The sequence below is a fragment of the Micromys minutus genome, assembly GCF_963924665.1.
Source record: "Micromys minutus genome assembly, chromosome: X".
NCBI classification, from domain to species: Eukaryota; Metazoa; Chordata; class Mammalia; order Rodentia; family Muridae; genus Micromys; species Micromys minutus.
In genome coordinates, this window is record NC_137970.1 from 20518576 (window position 1) to 20536528 (window position 17953).

General features: G+C 39.2%; 1 protein-coding gene across 1 annotated transcript in view; it reads left to right on the forward strand.

Moving 5' to 3' along the window:
- WWC3 (WWC family member 3) overlaps positions 1 to 17953 on the forward strand; it is a 106554-nt gene that overhangs the window by 32546 nt on the left and 56055 nt on the right. Inside the window, exons 2-3 of the mRNA XM_080910350.1 lie at positions 7233 to 7342; positions 10705 to 10908. Coding sequence (XP_080766476.1) covers positions 7233 to 7342; positions 10705 to 10908 — 314 coding nt within the window. The remainder of the gene's footprint in view (positions 1 to 7232; positions 7343 to 10704; positions 10909 to 17953) is intronic.

Genomic DNA, 17953 nt, shown 5'->3' on the forward strand with positions numbered 1-17953 from the left:
TCTGCCGTGGCAAGATCTCTGGGTGGTGGTTCAGTAGAAAAAGGGATTCGTCTGTTTTCAGTTTGTACTGCATTCTTCTACCTTTCTCACATTCTGCAAATGCTGTTCAGCTCATGCCACTGTTGGGCCTTCCTGCCTGTTCTCTCGTGGTAAAGCACGCTCAAGCCAGATGGACTTATTCTGAGCTCTGGAGTACATGTATTAAAAATATCTCCAGAGGGTGGTGACAGACCTTACTTCTTTGGCTGGTGGGAACCTAAGCTCCTTGACAGTATGGGACAAGTGTTTAATATAAGTGCATGTCCATTATTTATCATAAAGTGCAGACTATTGGGGCATGCTTGAACTATAGAGCTGAATAAATTGGGTCTGCTACACAGAATGAAAGATTTCAGATCTCAGAAAATAATGTGAAGAGAGCTACAAGAAATAAATACCCAATTAGAAAAATCAGCTTATGAAACTATATATGTATGCATGATATCATTTGTGTGAAGATGTTGGAAAAATCAGGGAGGGGAGCAAGCTAAAATGTGAGTCTAGGGCTTCTGTATTATGAGTATTTTCTTGCTAATCTTTAGATTTTACTATCTGGTTTTGTGTATTGAATTTAAATAGACTAGAAAAACTTACTAAAGCCTAATATTAATTCACCATATAGATAGACCTGTTTTATTTACTCATCAGTTAGGGTCTGTTAGCTATTTGCATATTTGTGCAATTAAAATAAGTTTTTGCTTTGAACATTGGAGTATAAGATTTTTGTGTGTGTGAAGATAGATATTTTCATTTTCTCTGCATATCTACCTGGAAGAGGGGCGCTGGGTCAAATAGTATTAAGTATATGTTTAACTCTTTAATAAATTTCTGAATAGTGTTCTAAAGTGAGTGGTTCTTCTGGATATTTATACTAGTGAAAATCTGGACTTAATATAAATGTTGCTAGTTGGACAGAGCTTGGGGTAAATTGCGTTAATCCCTTGACTGAATGATTTGTATAAATGCAAGTTATTTATTTAGCAAGCATTGCTTGAACACCTATTTCATTTCATTTCATTTCATTTCATTTTTCTTCCTTTCTTTCTGTGTGTCTGCATACAAGTGTGTGAGTGCTCCTTGTGCATGTATAGCATGGTACATGGGTAAAGGTCAGAGAACAACTTAGAAGAGTTGATTCTCTTATAACATAGGTTCTGTGGACTAAACTAAGGTCAGTGAGCCATCTAGCTAACTCTGAACACTTATTTTTTACTTTGTCCTGGACAAGATCAAAGGCACTGTAGATGACATATTTGTTTTCAAGGAGCTTGAGCTGTTCACCTATTTCAAGTGGTGTTTAAAAATAATTTATAACAGTGGACAATATAACTATGCTATAGTTCTAGGTTAACGTATAAAATTTCTAGGAGACTTACTAGTTAAATGTTACAAATTTAAGTAAAAACAGTAAAATAGAAATTTGTATGTATTGTGTGATCATGACTATGTCAGACATTTAAGTCGATAAATTTTTATACATTTTCAATAATGAAACAAAACTATCACCTCATCTGCATTTGAAAACTGTGGGGTGAAGTAGGTGGGTTGTGGGGCAGGTGAAAGTTGAAGAGGCTGAACAGGCTTTCTCTGTGTAAAGATGGAACCTTAGGAAATAAAGTGCTGTCGGCTAGACTTGATCCCTTCCTCCTCTCCGTCTCAGACAAACTGACTCCTATTTGATGTACTTTGCCTGTTACTGGCCTTACCCAGACATCGGCAATTGCCCTGCTGGGTTGTTAGATAGGAGGCTTTTAACTTTTTTCACTGGGAAAATAGCTTTTCAGAGTTAAAGCCTTAACCATGTTTTTGTAAGAAGACAAAATTGAATTGCTTATTTATTTGCTCAAAGAGCATTATCTAATCTTTTTCCATAGATTAGAAAGGATTCCAAGACTAGTGCTGAGAAACTGCCCAAACCAGCTAATCTACTAGTCTTGAAGATTCCAGAATGTTCTACTTGGGGCCCGCCTGAGCGCCTCCCTTGCAAACAAGCCCACTTATCTTCATTTTAAACATTCGGATCTGTCTGACCTGGGGAGGTGGGTGGGAGTGGTGAAAAGCAGTGAGCCAGCATGATTTTACTTCTGAGCAAAGGGCAGCCAGCAGTGTCGATGTGGGGGATTCCTACCAGGGTTGGGTGAAATACAGCAGAGACACCATCGTTAGAACAAAAGTGCCTTTTCTTCTCAGTTTTGCCTTTTATGATGTTTGTTTAATACTTTTTATTTTCTGAAATTATAATATAATTACATCATGGCCTCTTTTTCTTTAATTGTTGTTATTGCTGCTGCTGCTGCTGCTGCTCCTGCTGCTATAGATAGTGGTGGTGGTGGTGGTGGTGGTGGTGGTGGTGGTGGTGGTGGTGTGTGTGTTTGTGTGTGTGTGTGTGTGTGTGTGTGTATCTTTTCTTTGTGCTGGTGTGATATTATTTCCTGTATTTTTATTGGAGTAGTTAACATCCTTGGGTTGGAGTTTTTTTTCTAATATCTTATCTGATGCATTTTTTCATTCCTAAAAATAAAAACGCAACCTGCTCAGTCTGTATGTTACTTATATGTATATCTTTTCAGGGCTGACCATTTGGTATTGAATAAACAATTGGTATGCTTTTAGTTCATTTTTCCAGACAGGGACTTACTATGTAACTCAGCCTGGACTCAAATTCGTTCTTGCCACAGTCTTCCCAGTGCAGGAATCATAGGCATTTGCCATTATGCCTTACTTTGTACTCCTCACCTTCTTTGATTCATTCAGAATCAAGTTGATAGCTTTTATTAGTTAACATGTTTCATAGGAAAAAAAGGATGTAGGAAATGGATAAGGGTTGTAAAATAAAGAATAACATGTGTGTTTTCATACATCATTACTTAACATATTTGCTCAACACTGGGACTAATAAAAGTAAATATGATAATAATTGATAACATTTTCAACATGAAAATGTAACCCTTAGTGATAATGTAATCACAATGTTGGACATCCTATCTGCTTGATTGTATTTAAACAAACAGCTACATAAGTAAAAATTAAGTATAAAGAAACAAACTAAAAGACAAAGTTGCTTAAATAAACTCATGATGGTCAACCAGGCTGTGGTGGCACATGCCTTTGATCTCAGCACTCAGTAGACAAAGAGAAGTGGATCTCTGTGAGTTAGAGGCCACTCTGATTTCCATTGAGTTCAAGGACAACCTGTGCAACAGCGGGAAACCTTGTGTCAAAAAACCAAAACCACCCAAACAACTAAACAAACAGAAAAAACTCATGATGGTCTTCATAAATATGTGCTAGTGGATAATACTGCACCATAAGAGGGTCTTGGAGATACTAGGGCATTTGAGTTTTTGAAATTCTATTGAATGTCTTCAGATTTCATGATTTGAATTTTTGTCATTTTTTAGTTTTTTTGTCTCCTTTCCCTTGTTAATGAGTTATACTTTTTTTTTCTCTGTTTCTGCTTCTACTTTTTTTTCTTTCCTGTTTCTATATGGTATATAAGAAAGTATGGGAAAGGTAAAAGACTCCAGAGCCTTGGAGGAGGTTGGAAGGAAGGGTCTGCAGTCCAGAAGTGAAAAGGATGTAAAAAGGTCACCTTCTGCCTTATCTTTTTCATGTAGTCTTTGACATATTTCTTTTTGTTCAATTCCATTAAATCTGCACTTTTCTTTTTGGACTCAACTGAGTCCGGATGTTATTTAAAGGTTTAGCCTTTCCACATACTGAGCAATTTCCACTTTTGTTTTAACAGTATTAAGATCATATAAGCCATCTGCTAGCATTGCCAGTTTTGTTTTTTTCCATCTTTTTGTTTCAATAAAATAATGCAATCACAACACATTTTAAAATGAAATGTAAGTCAAGTTGTTGTGAGCCTTCTTGGCTCTTTCTGATTTTCACTGCCTTTGTGCTGAAAAGAGTTCTGTGCTTTTTTTCTACCCTCAATAGCTTGAAAATCATATGGTAAGATGTAAAACATTGTACTTGTTGGTGTCAGGCAGTCCTGAAGATTTCTGAATTCTCTAGAGTTCCTTCCATGAGAAGGCATGCGTCCTGTGTTCATTGGAAAATACAAGAAGGAATCTGACTATGAAGGGTGGTTTTAGGGTTTGGAGTAATTTAGATAAAAAGATTTATTTTTCTGGAATTGGAGTCATGAATATTAGGGGTACTATAGCTGAGACTCTCAGTGAGGATATGACTTTGGAGGAAAGCAAGGCTGCCTTTCTTTACAAGGTCTCTTCTGAGCTCGGATTGAGTAAGGCCACTAAACAGCCTTATGCTTGTGGAAGATGTACAGGAATGTAGTAGATATGGCTCAGAGTACATATGGCAAATTTCATACTCACTCACCCAGTGAGTCAAAAACTGAAAGTTGCTTCCAAAGCAGAAGGTGTTTGGAATTTGGACAAATCCTTGCTGATGATTTTTGAGGGGTGAAGTTGACCTTTTCAGGTCTTGAGAGGGGAGTAGCTTTAGTCGCAGGCCTAAGAAAGACCAAAGGCAACTTAGTAGGTTGAAGTGGGCATGGATTTTGCAGGGGCAAGGGGAGGGGTGAGGGAGACAGAGTCAACCTGGAGCAAAAGTTGTGCTTGTATTGGTGTTAAGGTAAAAGGAATTAGATGCTTTTGGGCTTGTTTGTGGAGGGGTAGAACACCAACCCAGGAGCCTGGAACACTCATTTTTGTGTATACCCTTTGTGCGTGTGTTCTTGTAGGTTCTTGGGGATGGAATTCAGGGTCTTACACATGTTAGACAAACCTATTTTTGCTAAGCTATACTCTGAGCCCAGTGTTGTACATCTTTGTAGAGAGCCACTGCATTTGAGGGAGAGTCCCTGTCTCTCTGCCAAGTGAGGGTTGAGAGCTGGCAAGACAAAGTATCATGACATTTGTCCAGGATGAAACCTAGTACCTTTGCATTTGGTGCTGTGTGCTTGCTTCCCGGGGAAATCTAAGGCCTGTCCTAAATGGTTCCCCAATCTCACCCTGAAAAGTCAGGAACCATCACCATAAGAATTCCACTTTTCAAATCCCAGACAGTGCCCAGAGGCAATATCTTCATCATTCATGTGATTGAACAGATTCTGAAGCTCCATAACTCATGATATATTTATACCTGAAGTAATGTTTTCCCAAACACCTTTTTGGCAGAATAACATTTTTTTGATATTGGTACAGTAAAGACATGATGAGGTAGCTTAAGCATCTTTGGAATGTGGTTATGGTTTTTCTCAAAGCCAGTGGTCTGGAGAATGTGGTAGGTGATGTGGATACTGAGACCACCTTCAAGGACTTCATCACTTTTCTGTGGTTATAGAGGCCTTGCTGTTGACATTAACTGAACTCCAAGAGGTGTAGCTCCTCCTTGGCTTGCAGTGAGGCACTCATTCTGTGCATAATTATAACAATTCATGTTTGACATAGAAAGGAAGTGGAAACAGGAGATAAGCCAAAATGAAATTCATCAAAATGGTAGAACTAATATTCAGTTTTCTTCTGGAACGAAGAGTATAGAGTTGTTTTTAGAGCAACTTTATAAAAATGAAAATAGCATCTTATAATTTTCTAGCAACTCTAAAGTCTAAGGTAATTGGATTGAGCTCAGCAGTCATGTAAAAATATGTTTACCACTTGTAAATGTAAATTAAATCATATCATATATGTAAATAAGCTTCAGATATAACTGTCTCTGGGCATGGTTCTCTAGGCTTATATATGAATATTTACTATGCTGGGATGACAATGATATACTCAGGATGTAATTTGCATTAAAGCAGAATTATTTTTGTTGTGATCTGTTCCCATCGTGCACAATATCCTGCCACTGCTGGCTTAACACTATTTTCCCAGGAAGTAAATTCTGTTTCAGATATGTGCTGTAGGTTGAAGCAGGGAAATGTGCAATAGGTTGTTCTCCTCCGTGGTTCTTCCCTTCCTCCTGCTTCTGCTCCTCCTGCTTCCCCTCCTCCTCCTTTTAAATGTACCATTTTGGATAGGATGTCTATTGTCTATTTTATCTTTCATATTTTTTTTTGTTTTTGCAATGACCATAGCTTATTGAATTCATATGTATACAATGTAGGTTAAGTGCAGATTGGAGTCAGCTTTCTGATAGTGTTTATCAATTTTTTTCAACCGTCCAAGAAGAGAGACCTTTGTTGTCGAACCAGTTTGGGGGAAATCTCATGGGGACTAGCTATGGTTTTGATGTCTTTAGTTTTCTGCAGCCAGGGACTTGAACAGAAGAAGTGGGAGGACCAAGCTTGTGAAATTTAGATTGTCAGATTCCCATGCATGCCAGTCAGTGTGCATTTATAGAGACAACCAAAGAGATAGCTGCCCAGACTCAGACAATTATAGGTGTGTCCTGTTTTATACAACAGCTGCTGCCCTCAAACCGGCTTGTCAATCAACATGATCATGAGAGTGGGGGAGGGAAGAGGCTCTGATTTAAAAAAAATCCATGGTACACCCTTTACTTTCTCTGTCTCCTGCTAAGCCCAAGATCCCTTAATCAGATTTCCTTCAAGAAGAGATATTTGTAGGCATTGTGCTTGGCTGCTTTTTTTCTCTAGGAAAAGAAAAAAAAGGACCCTTTGAAATCTTTGACCCTACCTACTGTACAAGGAATGAAGAAAGTACTTAGAAGGCATCTCACTCACTATACTGTTAGGTTTCTTGGCTTTTTACTTTTGTGCAGTGGTTGATATTTGATTTATTCATGGGTAGATGATAATATTGCAAGTACTTTGTACATAGACCTAAGACAGTGCTCACGTGTATTATGTGGAACTGAAAGTTGTGAGGGAGGACATTTCTCAGGGAGGGAGAACAGAGCCTAGTTCTCTCCTATTCTGGAAGAGTTACATTCCATTGCCATGGCCTCATTAATCATGCTGTGGAAGAAGACTCTTGTCTTACTTGTTTGGTTGGTTGTTGTCAATATCTGTTTTCACTGGTCTTTAAAGTATGCTTTGCAATAGTATGAGGCTTTTAATTGTGTTTGTACTTATGTGATTATTGATCTTTACGTAACGAGATCTGGTAAATTAATTTTCAAGCCAGCAGGTTGGGCAAAAGATTTTAATTAGATAATATGAATTATAATTATATGCTAAATAATAATTTTGATCAGCAAAGTTATTCAAATCTGGTCTGATTTTTAAAATTTGTTTTCATAATTTTATTTTGCAGGATAACAAAGCCACTGACCTTTGCTGATTGTGTTGGGGATGAACTTCCTTTAGGATGGGAGACTGTATATGATAAACAAATTGGAATTTATTATATGGACCACATAAATAGTAAGTAGATTGCCACATTTGTATTGTTATATGTGAAAGTTTTTTTTTAATTCTTTTTTTTTACATAGGATCCCCAAAATGCTAAACCCTTACTCTGTAAAACAAAGTAAGTGATCATGATGCTCAATAAAATATTGAGGTATTCTAATATGGTATACTCTGTTTTCCTTAGCTGAGTAATGAATACACAAAGCCGTTTTGTATAAGGACTGAATTCCCTAGGCATACAGGAAACAGAACAACATCTCATGTTGATTGCAAAGTAGAACCTACACATTCTTAGAAGCTGTTGTGATTGTACTCCCTCCAGAGGCAATGTCTGGAGACATTTCCTATAGCCAAGCCTGGGAGAGGTATATTTGGCATGTTGTAGGTGGTGACTAGGGGTGCTTCGCAACATCCTATAGTGTTTAAGATGTCTCCAACATAAAGAATGAACATATTTCTAATGTGAGTAGAGGCAAGATGTAGAATCCCAAACTCAGAAGCTTTATACCATATTCAAGATCTCTTCTCTAGCTCTTGCTCATGGTGTTCTGCCTTTAGATCATCAGCCTTCTTTGACCAGATCTTAATTAATGTTCCATTTCTGATTCTCTTTGCATTTTTATTCTAGCTACTCTCAGTACTTCTGTCGTTGTCATATTGCCCCTGGGGCCATGAAGCATGACTTTTTTCTTGGCTTGTTTTCTGTGCTTCACTTTATTCCATATGGCTGTACACCCATGCTGTTCTTTACATCTGTGAGTTTGAAGTTCTTTCCTACTCTGGGCCTGTGAAACTGACTCCAAAGGTTTTAGTTGCTTGGATCTGAATCTTTGTGTCTTAGAACTTAGAACAGTAGACTTTCTGATGTGGGACACTGAAACTACAAGTTCCAGCATTTCCAAAGCTTAGCGAACGATGATTATAAAAGGGGAATAAGTACTTCCCTGGCCCCTGCAGATTTTTCAGGCAGGTATCCAAGTGTCAGGAAGTTTTAAGTTGAGTCTACTGCATACTGGAAAGGACAGAAGAAAAGATGAGAGACTGAAGCTAAAGGTAGCATTTACACTGGCTTTTAGCATGCTCAGCATCTCATGACAGTGGATGTTTAGGGGAAGGTGGTCTAGACTTTTCTTTCTGCTAAGGTTCCAAGGGGAAGTTTTGAATACATACCCTCTTTCTCTCTGGGTCCCCTTAACCATGAATATTGACAATGGGGCTGTATCACTAGGTTTTGTCCTTCTCAGGGACTGATGTTTATGCTTACCAAATGGCAAAGGCAGTGGGTCTATAAAGATTTCCTGGGAAGCCTGCTTGCTGCTGTGGACCCAGAACCCTTTCTACCAGTCTTTTCTCATAAACTGAGCTGTCTTCTCTGGTGTCCCCTTGTTTGTCATTGCTGCTTTCCTGTTCACTAACTATGTCACAACAAACATTTCCAGAATTCCTGTATACTTTCCATTGTGTTACAAACATCGGGACACAGGAGAATGGAACAAGTTCTCAATTCTGAAGGGTTTACTACTCTTAAAAGTAGACATGAACCTTATGAGCAAATAGAGACAAAGGATTTTTTTCTGGCCACCATAAAAGCATGTCCCACCACATAGGAAACAGTAGGTGAGGACAGAAGTTGCAGTGTCATACCAACTCCTTCCCTACAAATCTGCAGAGAATCCAACTTTGAGATTCTTTAAAACACAAAATCTGAGGAATCAAGTATTAACATGGGAACTGTACAGGTTGATGATGAAGTAAGGAACAAATAGATCCTAGACTGGCAGCCTGCTAGGTTCTCAAGAACCTCCTCGAGGGCTCTGGAATAGTGTGAATAATACTGTTCACCTGATTGGTTACAGTGGGTCTCACAGCTGAATAAACATCAGGAGCATCTGGGCAGTTATTAAAAAGCCCTGCCCATGTCCCACATTAAGCCAACTGTATCTGAACTCTGGTGCTGGGATAGGGCTCTGAGTTGGTATTTTGCATTTTTATTTCCCTAACTGGCATACAGAATGCTTGGAGAGCTTTCTAAGAGTCTGGGGTGACAGTGATGACTGAATAGGGTCAAGTAACTAGGGAGAGTATTTCCAAGGAGGTCTTAGTTTGGAACATTTATTTTGTCTCTGCCTCAGTCTCTGTCTCTGCCTCTGTCTCTGTTGCTCTATTGTCTGTCTCTGTCTCTCTCCCTTCCTTCCTCCCTTCCTCCCTCCCTCTCTCTCTCTCCCTCTGTGTGTATGTGTGTGTGCACATGTGCATGTGACAGACAACATATAATTTAACTTTCTAGCCCTTTGAGGTAAAATGCATATATCATAAAGGAAGCCGTTTTAAAGTAAACAGTCAAATAGCATTTTGTACGTTTGTGCAGCCACCTTTAGTTGCAAAACACTCTTATTTGACCTAAAGGGAAACCCACCTCCTTAAGCAGTTACCCTGCAATCATCTTTTCCCCAGTCTCTGGTAATTACCCATCTGCTTTTTATCCCTGCAGCTTTGCCTATTCTAGACATTTCATATCCATGGGGTCAAACACTATGTGCCCTATTAGGTCTGGATTTCTTCAGTTAACATTGCACTTTTAAGACTCCTCCATGTTGGAGCCTCTCCATGCTATTACAGCAAATCGTCACGATTCTTAGCATCTTGTGAGAGTAGAAACTCAGACCTGAATTTCTTTGAAGATAGGAGTCAGTTTGATTCCCAGTGTGGCTAAGCTCAGGTAAGGCAAGTTGGTGCTGCTGATAGTAAAAAGGAAAGCATAGGATGAAGCAATGCATGCTGTGTATTGTCTGGCATGGTCTTGCTTTAGATAGTGAAAAGCAATTGTATGAGAATGACTTGTGCTGTGGAGACTCCTTACAATTACTTTGAGTCTGTGTAGAAGGAGTTGAAGTCAGGAAGCAGAAATTCCACAGATTGGAATTTGAGAAAAAGATTGGAGCTGGAGACATGTCTGTACCCTCCCCAGGCCTGCAGAATGAGAAGACTGAGTGGGGAATGTTACAGTTGTGTCAGGAGATAAAGAGGTCAAGAGAGAATATAAAGACAGTATTTTGGGGGACAGTAGTGTGTAAATTATCTCACGTTAAAAAGGTCTATGGAAATAATGTTATAAATACCCTTTAGCTTTACAATTCTAAGGTCATTTAGGGTCATCTCCAATGCTTATTTTCTTCTATTTCCTTCCCTTTTATCTTTGTAGCGTTTTCTTGTCTGAGCTATGGGTACATTAGTAGAAGGTGGGCCACTCTTCATAAAGGTTCATGATGCAGACTCTGCCATATTGTGCATTCTGGTGACATAAATACCCTACTATCAATCAACTTGCAGAGTTGACCCTCAGCCCACTTGTGATTTTCTCTTTTTCACTTCAGAGCTTACTCAGATTGAAGATCCAAGAGAGCAGTGGAGGCGAGAGCAAGAACGCATGCTGAAGGAGTACTTAATTGTAGCCCAGGAGGCTCTCAATGCCAAGAAAGAAATCTACCAGATCAAGCAACAGCGGTTTGAGCTAGCTCAGGAAGAATATCAACAACTGCACAAGTTGTGTGAGGATGATGGCCGCTCATATACCAGCTGTGAGTTGATTTGTCTCCTTCAGTGAACATGTTTCTTTAAAGCCACTCTCTTGTCTGAGTTCTCTGAATATGGGCAAGTTCTTAGTTGCATCTGGGCAAGAGAGCTTGGTAAAATTTATTCACATACTATTAGGCAATCCATATTTATTAAGCTGTCTGTGTTGCACCCAGATTCTGGACTCTGGTGGTGATTAAAAGAAAGATCAGGTATGAATGGTAAAAGGTAAACATCCATACAATTTCAGGCTATAATGTGAAACAGTCTCCCATTTCATGATTGCCAGGTTTCACTTAGATGGTTGTACTTAAGATGGCTGCAGTTAGCACTGCTTGTCTGAAAATGATCTTTCAAGAGAACCACAGAGCAGCTTTCTGAGTACGGAGTTGGGAGATCCAGGAAGTCTATAGCTATATCAGTCTTCTATCTGTGTGAAGGCTGTTCCTGGGTTTTAGGACTTCATTGGTCAGAACACTGAGAGAGTCTAACCAAGGTATCTCTGACTCTTAAATAAGAGGTGTTCTCTGCTGATCTCAAAAGGAACCTTTGAGGGTTCCATTTGGAGGCTGCCAAAGGTGGGCTCTCATTTTACTAGTGCTTAGTAGGCACCTAGATGTAGAAGGATCCAGGTTCAGTTTCAGAAACCAGAACCTTTTGTGACATGAACAGGCACAATTTGGACATCCATGACTCTTCCCAAAAGACTGCCTATACAGATATCTTAGCCACTATTGTTTTAGGGGTGTGTGTGTGTGTGTGTGTGTGTGTGTGTGTGAATTTGATACTATTAAGTTTTGATTTTATCAATACTTACGTCTGGTTGAGGTGGGTGGGGAACATACTAATGACACTGCTTTATTACCAGGTATTTACTATCGTAGCAGCTTTGACCACTAAAGATACAATCATGGCTTTTGTTGTATTGCAAGTCAGAATGGAATTGATGCCAAAGGGCTGTATGCCTTGTGCTTTTTTTTATTTGAAACTGCTGAAGGTGAAAAGCTTAGAAGCTATGCATATTGGGGAAGGGTTTCCCTTTGAATCAGAAATTTAAAATATTTCCATTGCTCTGTTTATTGAGGGAAGGGAGACAACTCAGGTATAATGGTGTGTTGGTTTCAAGTTATCTTATCTCTTGGTCATATAAGATACTGGTTCCTCCTAGTTTATTTTTTGAACTTTCCACTAGAAACTCAGCACTGAGCTATAGAAGCTCCACAGTTTTCTTCTAAGATTGTGCTCTAATTTTTGTAGGAAGGCAATACTGGCTTCATAGAATTCATTAACATGTATTTCTTCTCTCCTCTCTGAAAGAGTTCATGAAGGATTTGATATCCATGCTGCTACCATTCACGAGAAAAGTCCTGGGGTATAAAGTTCTCAACTAGATAAAGGCCTATTTAAGTTTGTGTTTCTTCTTGAGTCCATTTTGTACTGATGTGTTTCACAAGTTTATCTACTTCATCCATTCCCTAAGTAAAGTCTTTTCTGTGAGGTATCAGCAGTATATATGTTAAAGTTTGTTGGCCATTCCATGTCAGAGCCATCTACTCAACCATGTTATCATTGTGCTAAAACTGTTGGAGGTAGCATTTGAATAAACTAAATTATGTTCCAGTAAAAATATAAATACAGGTAGCCAGCTGCATTCAGCCCATGGGAAGATAGTAGGACTGTAATCTGAGCTGTCATGTCTGAAAATTCTTTTTTTAACGTTTGTAGGCAGGCTATAAGGTAAGTGGTCTCTTCATGCCTGATATTAATAATTATGTCTTTTTCCTCTTGTGTGTGTGTGTGTGTGTGTGTGTGTGAGTGTGTGTGTGCAAGTTCAAATTCACATGGAGACTAGAGATTTGTACCAATTGCTCTCTACATTATATTTTGAGATACAGTTCTTCACTGAACCTAGACCTCCTGATCAGGTTAGACTATGGTTAGTCTACGATGTGGGTTCTAGAAATCCAGTTCAAGTCCTTGGGCTTGGCATCCAGTCTCTTACCCACTAATCCATCTTGCTACCCCTTTATTTTTCTAGTCTTATTGAAGCAGAACTGTAGGTTAATGATTTGAAACATTCTCTCTTTCTTTACATACCCTTACAAATTATAAATTCTTCTTTAAGTTCTGTTGTACTCCATCCCTCAAAATGTTGCACACTGGGCTTTTTAATATTTCTTTTCATTTTCTTTTGTGTATTAATTTTGACACATGGGGTCTTTAGAAGTAAGTTTCTGGGACTTGTAAAAGATGTCCAGTAGCTGCTGAGTTATAATTCTATTGCTCCCAGAACTATACTAGGTTAGATTTCAGTTTTTAAATGGCCCATCATGTAGTGTTCTCATAGTATCAGAAGGTCACAGACTTAGATCTTCAAGGTCACAGTGAACAAAACATATTACACATAAAATAAAATCAATAAATTGAAAAACAAATTTTGTTTTTAAAAGATGGAAAGAGAAGGAGTGCATGTTAGGAAAACTTGAAAGAACTTTCTTGTCAATGACTGGAAAAGGAAAACTTAGTCAAAGGAAAGTATGTGCTATGACCTGACAAATACTAGTTTAGCTAGGCCTGAGCATGGCGACTCACCAGTACATGACATTGAAATCATGGGTATCTTTAGAGCACTTGATTTGAGGAAGAGTAAGTGAGGCACTTCAGTGTGGTGCTGAGCCTATGGAGCAAGGTTACTCAAAAGTCCAATAGAACTGAGGCACTGACAAGATCATTTTTTATATTTCCATGGGCTTTAAATTCCATTGACATTTAAACAAATAAATAATTATACTCAATTACATTCCTTCCTCCAGTTAGAAAGACTCAAGATAATGTTTTTGAAGGGACTTCTGTGTCACCAGGAGAAGTACCTTATGACTCTGAGTGTAGTGATGTTGGGGCATGTTCAACAGGTTCCATCTCCTGACTTGCCAGAGTAACCTTCTAGACCCAGAATATCCAGCAGTAGCCTGTCTTGAAGGCCAGAGTTGGGCCTGTCTGTTTTCAGGAAAGGGCTGGAGATGCCAATGGAGCTTCCTGGGGCCTATCAGCTCACCAGAGAAAAAGTCAGCTATGAATGGAATCTAGGAGTTAATCCAAGTGGTTTATCAAGTGGCTGCTATCCCTAGGGTTTCCATCAGGCCTTTTCAGTGTTCTCTTTAACCTGAGCTACTGATTACAATGAGGAAAACCCTGCTAGTCATGACTCAACTCAATTCTTTCTAGTTACAGGGTAAAGTTCACCAGAGTCCTGTTGGCTTAAATGTCTGTAATCTAATAGATATCTTATATGGCCACAACAGAGGACCTGGGACCACATTAGGAACTTCTTGCTGGATCCATAGCATATTTGGCTCTAACCAGCTACATTGGATCGCTCTGTGTGCCAAGTGGTCACTTCAGGCAAGGAGATAGAAGCTCCTTGCTGTGGTACTGGGAACTGAGTGAGCACTGTCTATCTAGATTTGCTTCCTATTCATTAACTTTCTCCATGGAAGTAACTTGAAGCAAAAGCAAAACAGTATTTAATAATCTAGTGTTTTGAATATGTTAGTATGATTGCCAGTCATAATCACAAGATGTGATCTTCATTGTTCTCTAAAGAAATTGAATATAAAGCTAGGGAGATAGTTTAGTCATTAAAGTGCTTGCCTCGTAAACATGAGGTCCTGAATGAGACCTCATTTCAATCTCCAGAAACCATGCAAAAAGCTGGGTGGGGTAGCACATGCTTCTAATCCTAGCACTAAGGGAGGTAGAGACAGGTGGATCCCCCAGGGAATCAGCCAGTCTAACCTACTTGGCAAGTTCCAAGCCAGTGAGAGAGAAATCCTGTATCAAAAAGATGCTGTTTAAGAAACAAAATCTGAGTCTGTCTGTGATCGATACTTGCATGCATACCAGCACACACATTTATTCTGGCATGCAGATGAGCAGGCACATGTACACACAAGCACAATCCTCAAGGTGGTGGTGGGGAGAGACAGAGAGACAGAGAGGAGAGGAAATGGGAAGGAAAGAAAGTGAGAGACACTATCTGTGGGACTAAATGATTTTTTTAAGGTTATGTACCCAGGAGATGATAGAACTTAAATTGGAATCCATATGTATTTGTGACCTTCAATTCTCTATACCCTCTCTTAAACAAGGAAGAAGCATCTTAGAAGTGCTGGTTGCAATTTTGAAACACATTTGGCACACTTCCATGTTCAAGTTATCTAAAACTGACTGACTATAAATTAAGAATGTGTCTAGAAATTATGCAAACTACATGGGACAACTACAAGTGAGAGTACTTTTTGTTTCTTGACTTTCTTGTGTCCCACACAGGATCATTAAACTATCCATTCATATTTTTTTTTGCACTGATATTTAGTGCCTGCTGTTGGTATGAACTAAATGCTGGGGACACAATTTATCCTTAATGGCTGATTGTCAGGAAAATGAGGCAACAGTGATAAACATAGAAACAAACTAGAACAGCCATTTCTAATGCTGGAACAGAAGGGTGTGGAGAGGATTGGAGGAACGGAAGTGCATTTTGTCCACACCCTTCTCACATTTACCCCTGAGCTATATAGAACCACCAGAACGAAGCTTTATTCATTGGAAAGAAAAGATTTTGTGTCAATATTGGGCCATCTGGTATATAAGAATATTCAAGCCTTGGCTTTTTTGTTGTCGTTGTTGACTAAAAGAGATTCAGATGCTCTGCGGCATTAGAACAAACATGTCTCCAGGAACAGAGATCACAAACCCTCCTTCATGTCTCTGAGCATCTGAGCTCACTGCCTAATATACAGCCCTATTTTGTGCTTCTTACACCACTGGAGATGAAGCATTTGTACAGTGGACACACCTCTATTTTTTCTAGTGTTCCATTTTGCAGAATTCTCTCCTACATGTTTCATTGCAACATATTCCTCTGTTTGTCTTCCTTTTACTGATTAATGCATTCTTTATCTCAGCATTTTTTTCCTGCAGTTACTCCCTCATTCTTGTGAAACTCTAGCCTCTGCATGAATTCAGATGAACTATGTGACCATTAGCAGGAGCCTTTAGAAGAAATTCTTGCCTGGGGTAGAATTATACTCTGAGCCACAGGTCTGCAAACTATGTTCCCTGCAGGCTAAATTCTATCAATGCAGGTGTTTGCAAAAACATTTTCTTGGAAATGAGCCATGAACATTCACTTACTGTCTATGGCAGTTAAATAGCAGAATCAGGCATTTGAGCAGACTGTATTGCCTAGAGAGCCAGACAAACATAATTTGTATTTCTCTTTTTATGGAAAACGTTTCTATTCCTCAGTCTAGACCAGCAGTTGTCAACCATGGGGACAAATTTCCTGGAGAGGAGGGCCTTTATCAACTGCTACTGCCTATTAATTATCTAAGGACGGAGTTAGACATTTTTATTGTTTGTTAAAGTCCCTCAGGTAATTCCTGAGTTGAGGTCTGGTGGTCTAGATTGACTGTGACTTGTCCCATCTAGCAGCAGGAATGTAACTTTATTATCATGGTTCCAAGAATGAGCTGAGCTGTCACAAGTTTCATTGGGTGCCTGGGAAAGAGGTAGTCTTATCTCCGGTGAGAACCTGCTGACTCATCCTGGATTCTTTGGTCAGGTGGTGGCAAAGCTTGACCTTATCAGCCATCAGTGCTGCCAACATTCTTTCTGAGGCTCCAAGCCTATCCCTCTCAGACTGTCTTCCATCGGCACTCTGCTAAAGGTTTTCTCATCTGCTTGTCTGGTTTAGGATTGAGAGCTTTAGGCAATCCTGTCATCCTTTTGTTTCCCTTCCCACAGGCAGGTTGGAGCAGGCCAGAGAAAAATAGATCACACAGCATTTTTCTCACATGTTAGTCAGCAAGCCTGAATTCTGAAGGCTACAGGAGGCCATGCCTATTTACTGAGAGCTAATCCCCAAGAGCTCAAAAAAGCTGTGGTTCCTCCTGTGAATGATAGTGTAGTCTAGATCAAGTCACTAAAATCTCAGTGTTTCCTTACAGAGGAGAAACACCATTCTTTTCTCTGCTCGAAAAAGAGTTTTTGACAATATGTAAAATATGTGTGAAAGGGAGTTGTGCGAAAATACGTATAATACTTTACATTTTGTGATCCAGCCAAAGCTATAGCATTATTGTTATATCATCTAAAGCAGTAGTATATCCCTAAGCATATTCCTTAAGTTATTTAATGCCTTTCTACATTGAACTGCCAATTGAGAAGAGATTCTTGAGGTGGAAGTTTGGTCTTTATTGGATTGGAGATAGGTACCTTGTAATAAATGTGACATGTGTGCTGTGAAAAGGGGTCAGGAGTCCAAGGTATTTTTTGGACTCTGAGAGTGGTTCTGATAGATTTACTGGAACTGAAGATTGTATTTATAAATTTAATTATACTATTAAAAGTTTTGCCAGTGTTCACAACTATTCTTAGCATCTAGAGATTAAATATATTTGTAGTCATCTAGAGATTAAATATATTTGTAGTCTTGGATACTTAGATTGCCCTTTCCCTCATCCCAGAGATAGAATTCTTAATTTTAGAGAGTAGCAGACATGATTTCAGTGCAGTAAAAGCTGGCATTTCATATCGATTTAGCTGTAGATGTGCCTGGACCCACGTGCTTGGACACTGGAGTCTCTCTGAGATTGGGTAGAAGGTTGTTGGTGGGTTTGAAGTTTCTGAGGTGCTTGCTAGTGTTGTTGCATTGAGCCCACCACCTAGATCTAAGTGTGCTGAGGATGACTACTGCTCAGTGTAATGATTATATTAGGGAGAAGCAAGAGATAGGGTAGGAAGAAGGATAGGGAGAGATTGCTGTGTAGGTGTCCAGTAGTGGCCATCACAGCTCTCATGTGTTTTTCAAGACCCTGCTAATGTTTTTTATGAAGGTTCAGAGGCAGGAACAGTTTTATGGTGGTGATTTCTATTCCATGTTACTTAGTCTGCCTGCCTGCCTCTCTCTCTCTCTCTCTCTCTCTCTCTCTCTCTCTCTCTCTCTCTCTCTCTCTCTCTCTCTCTCTCTCATTCTCTCTCTGTGTG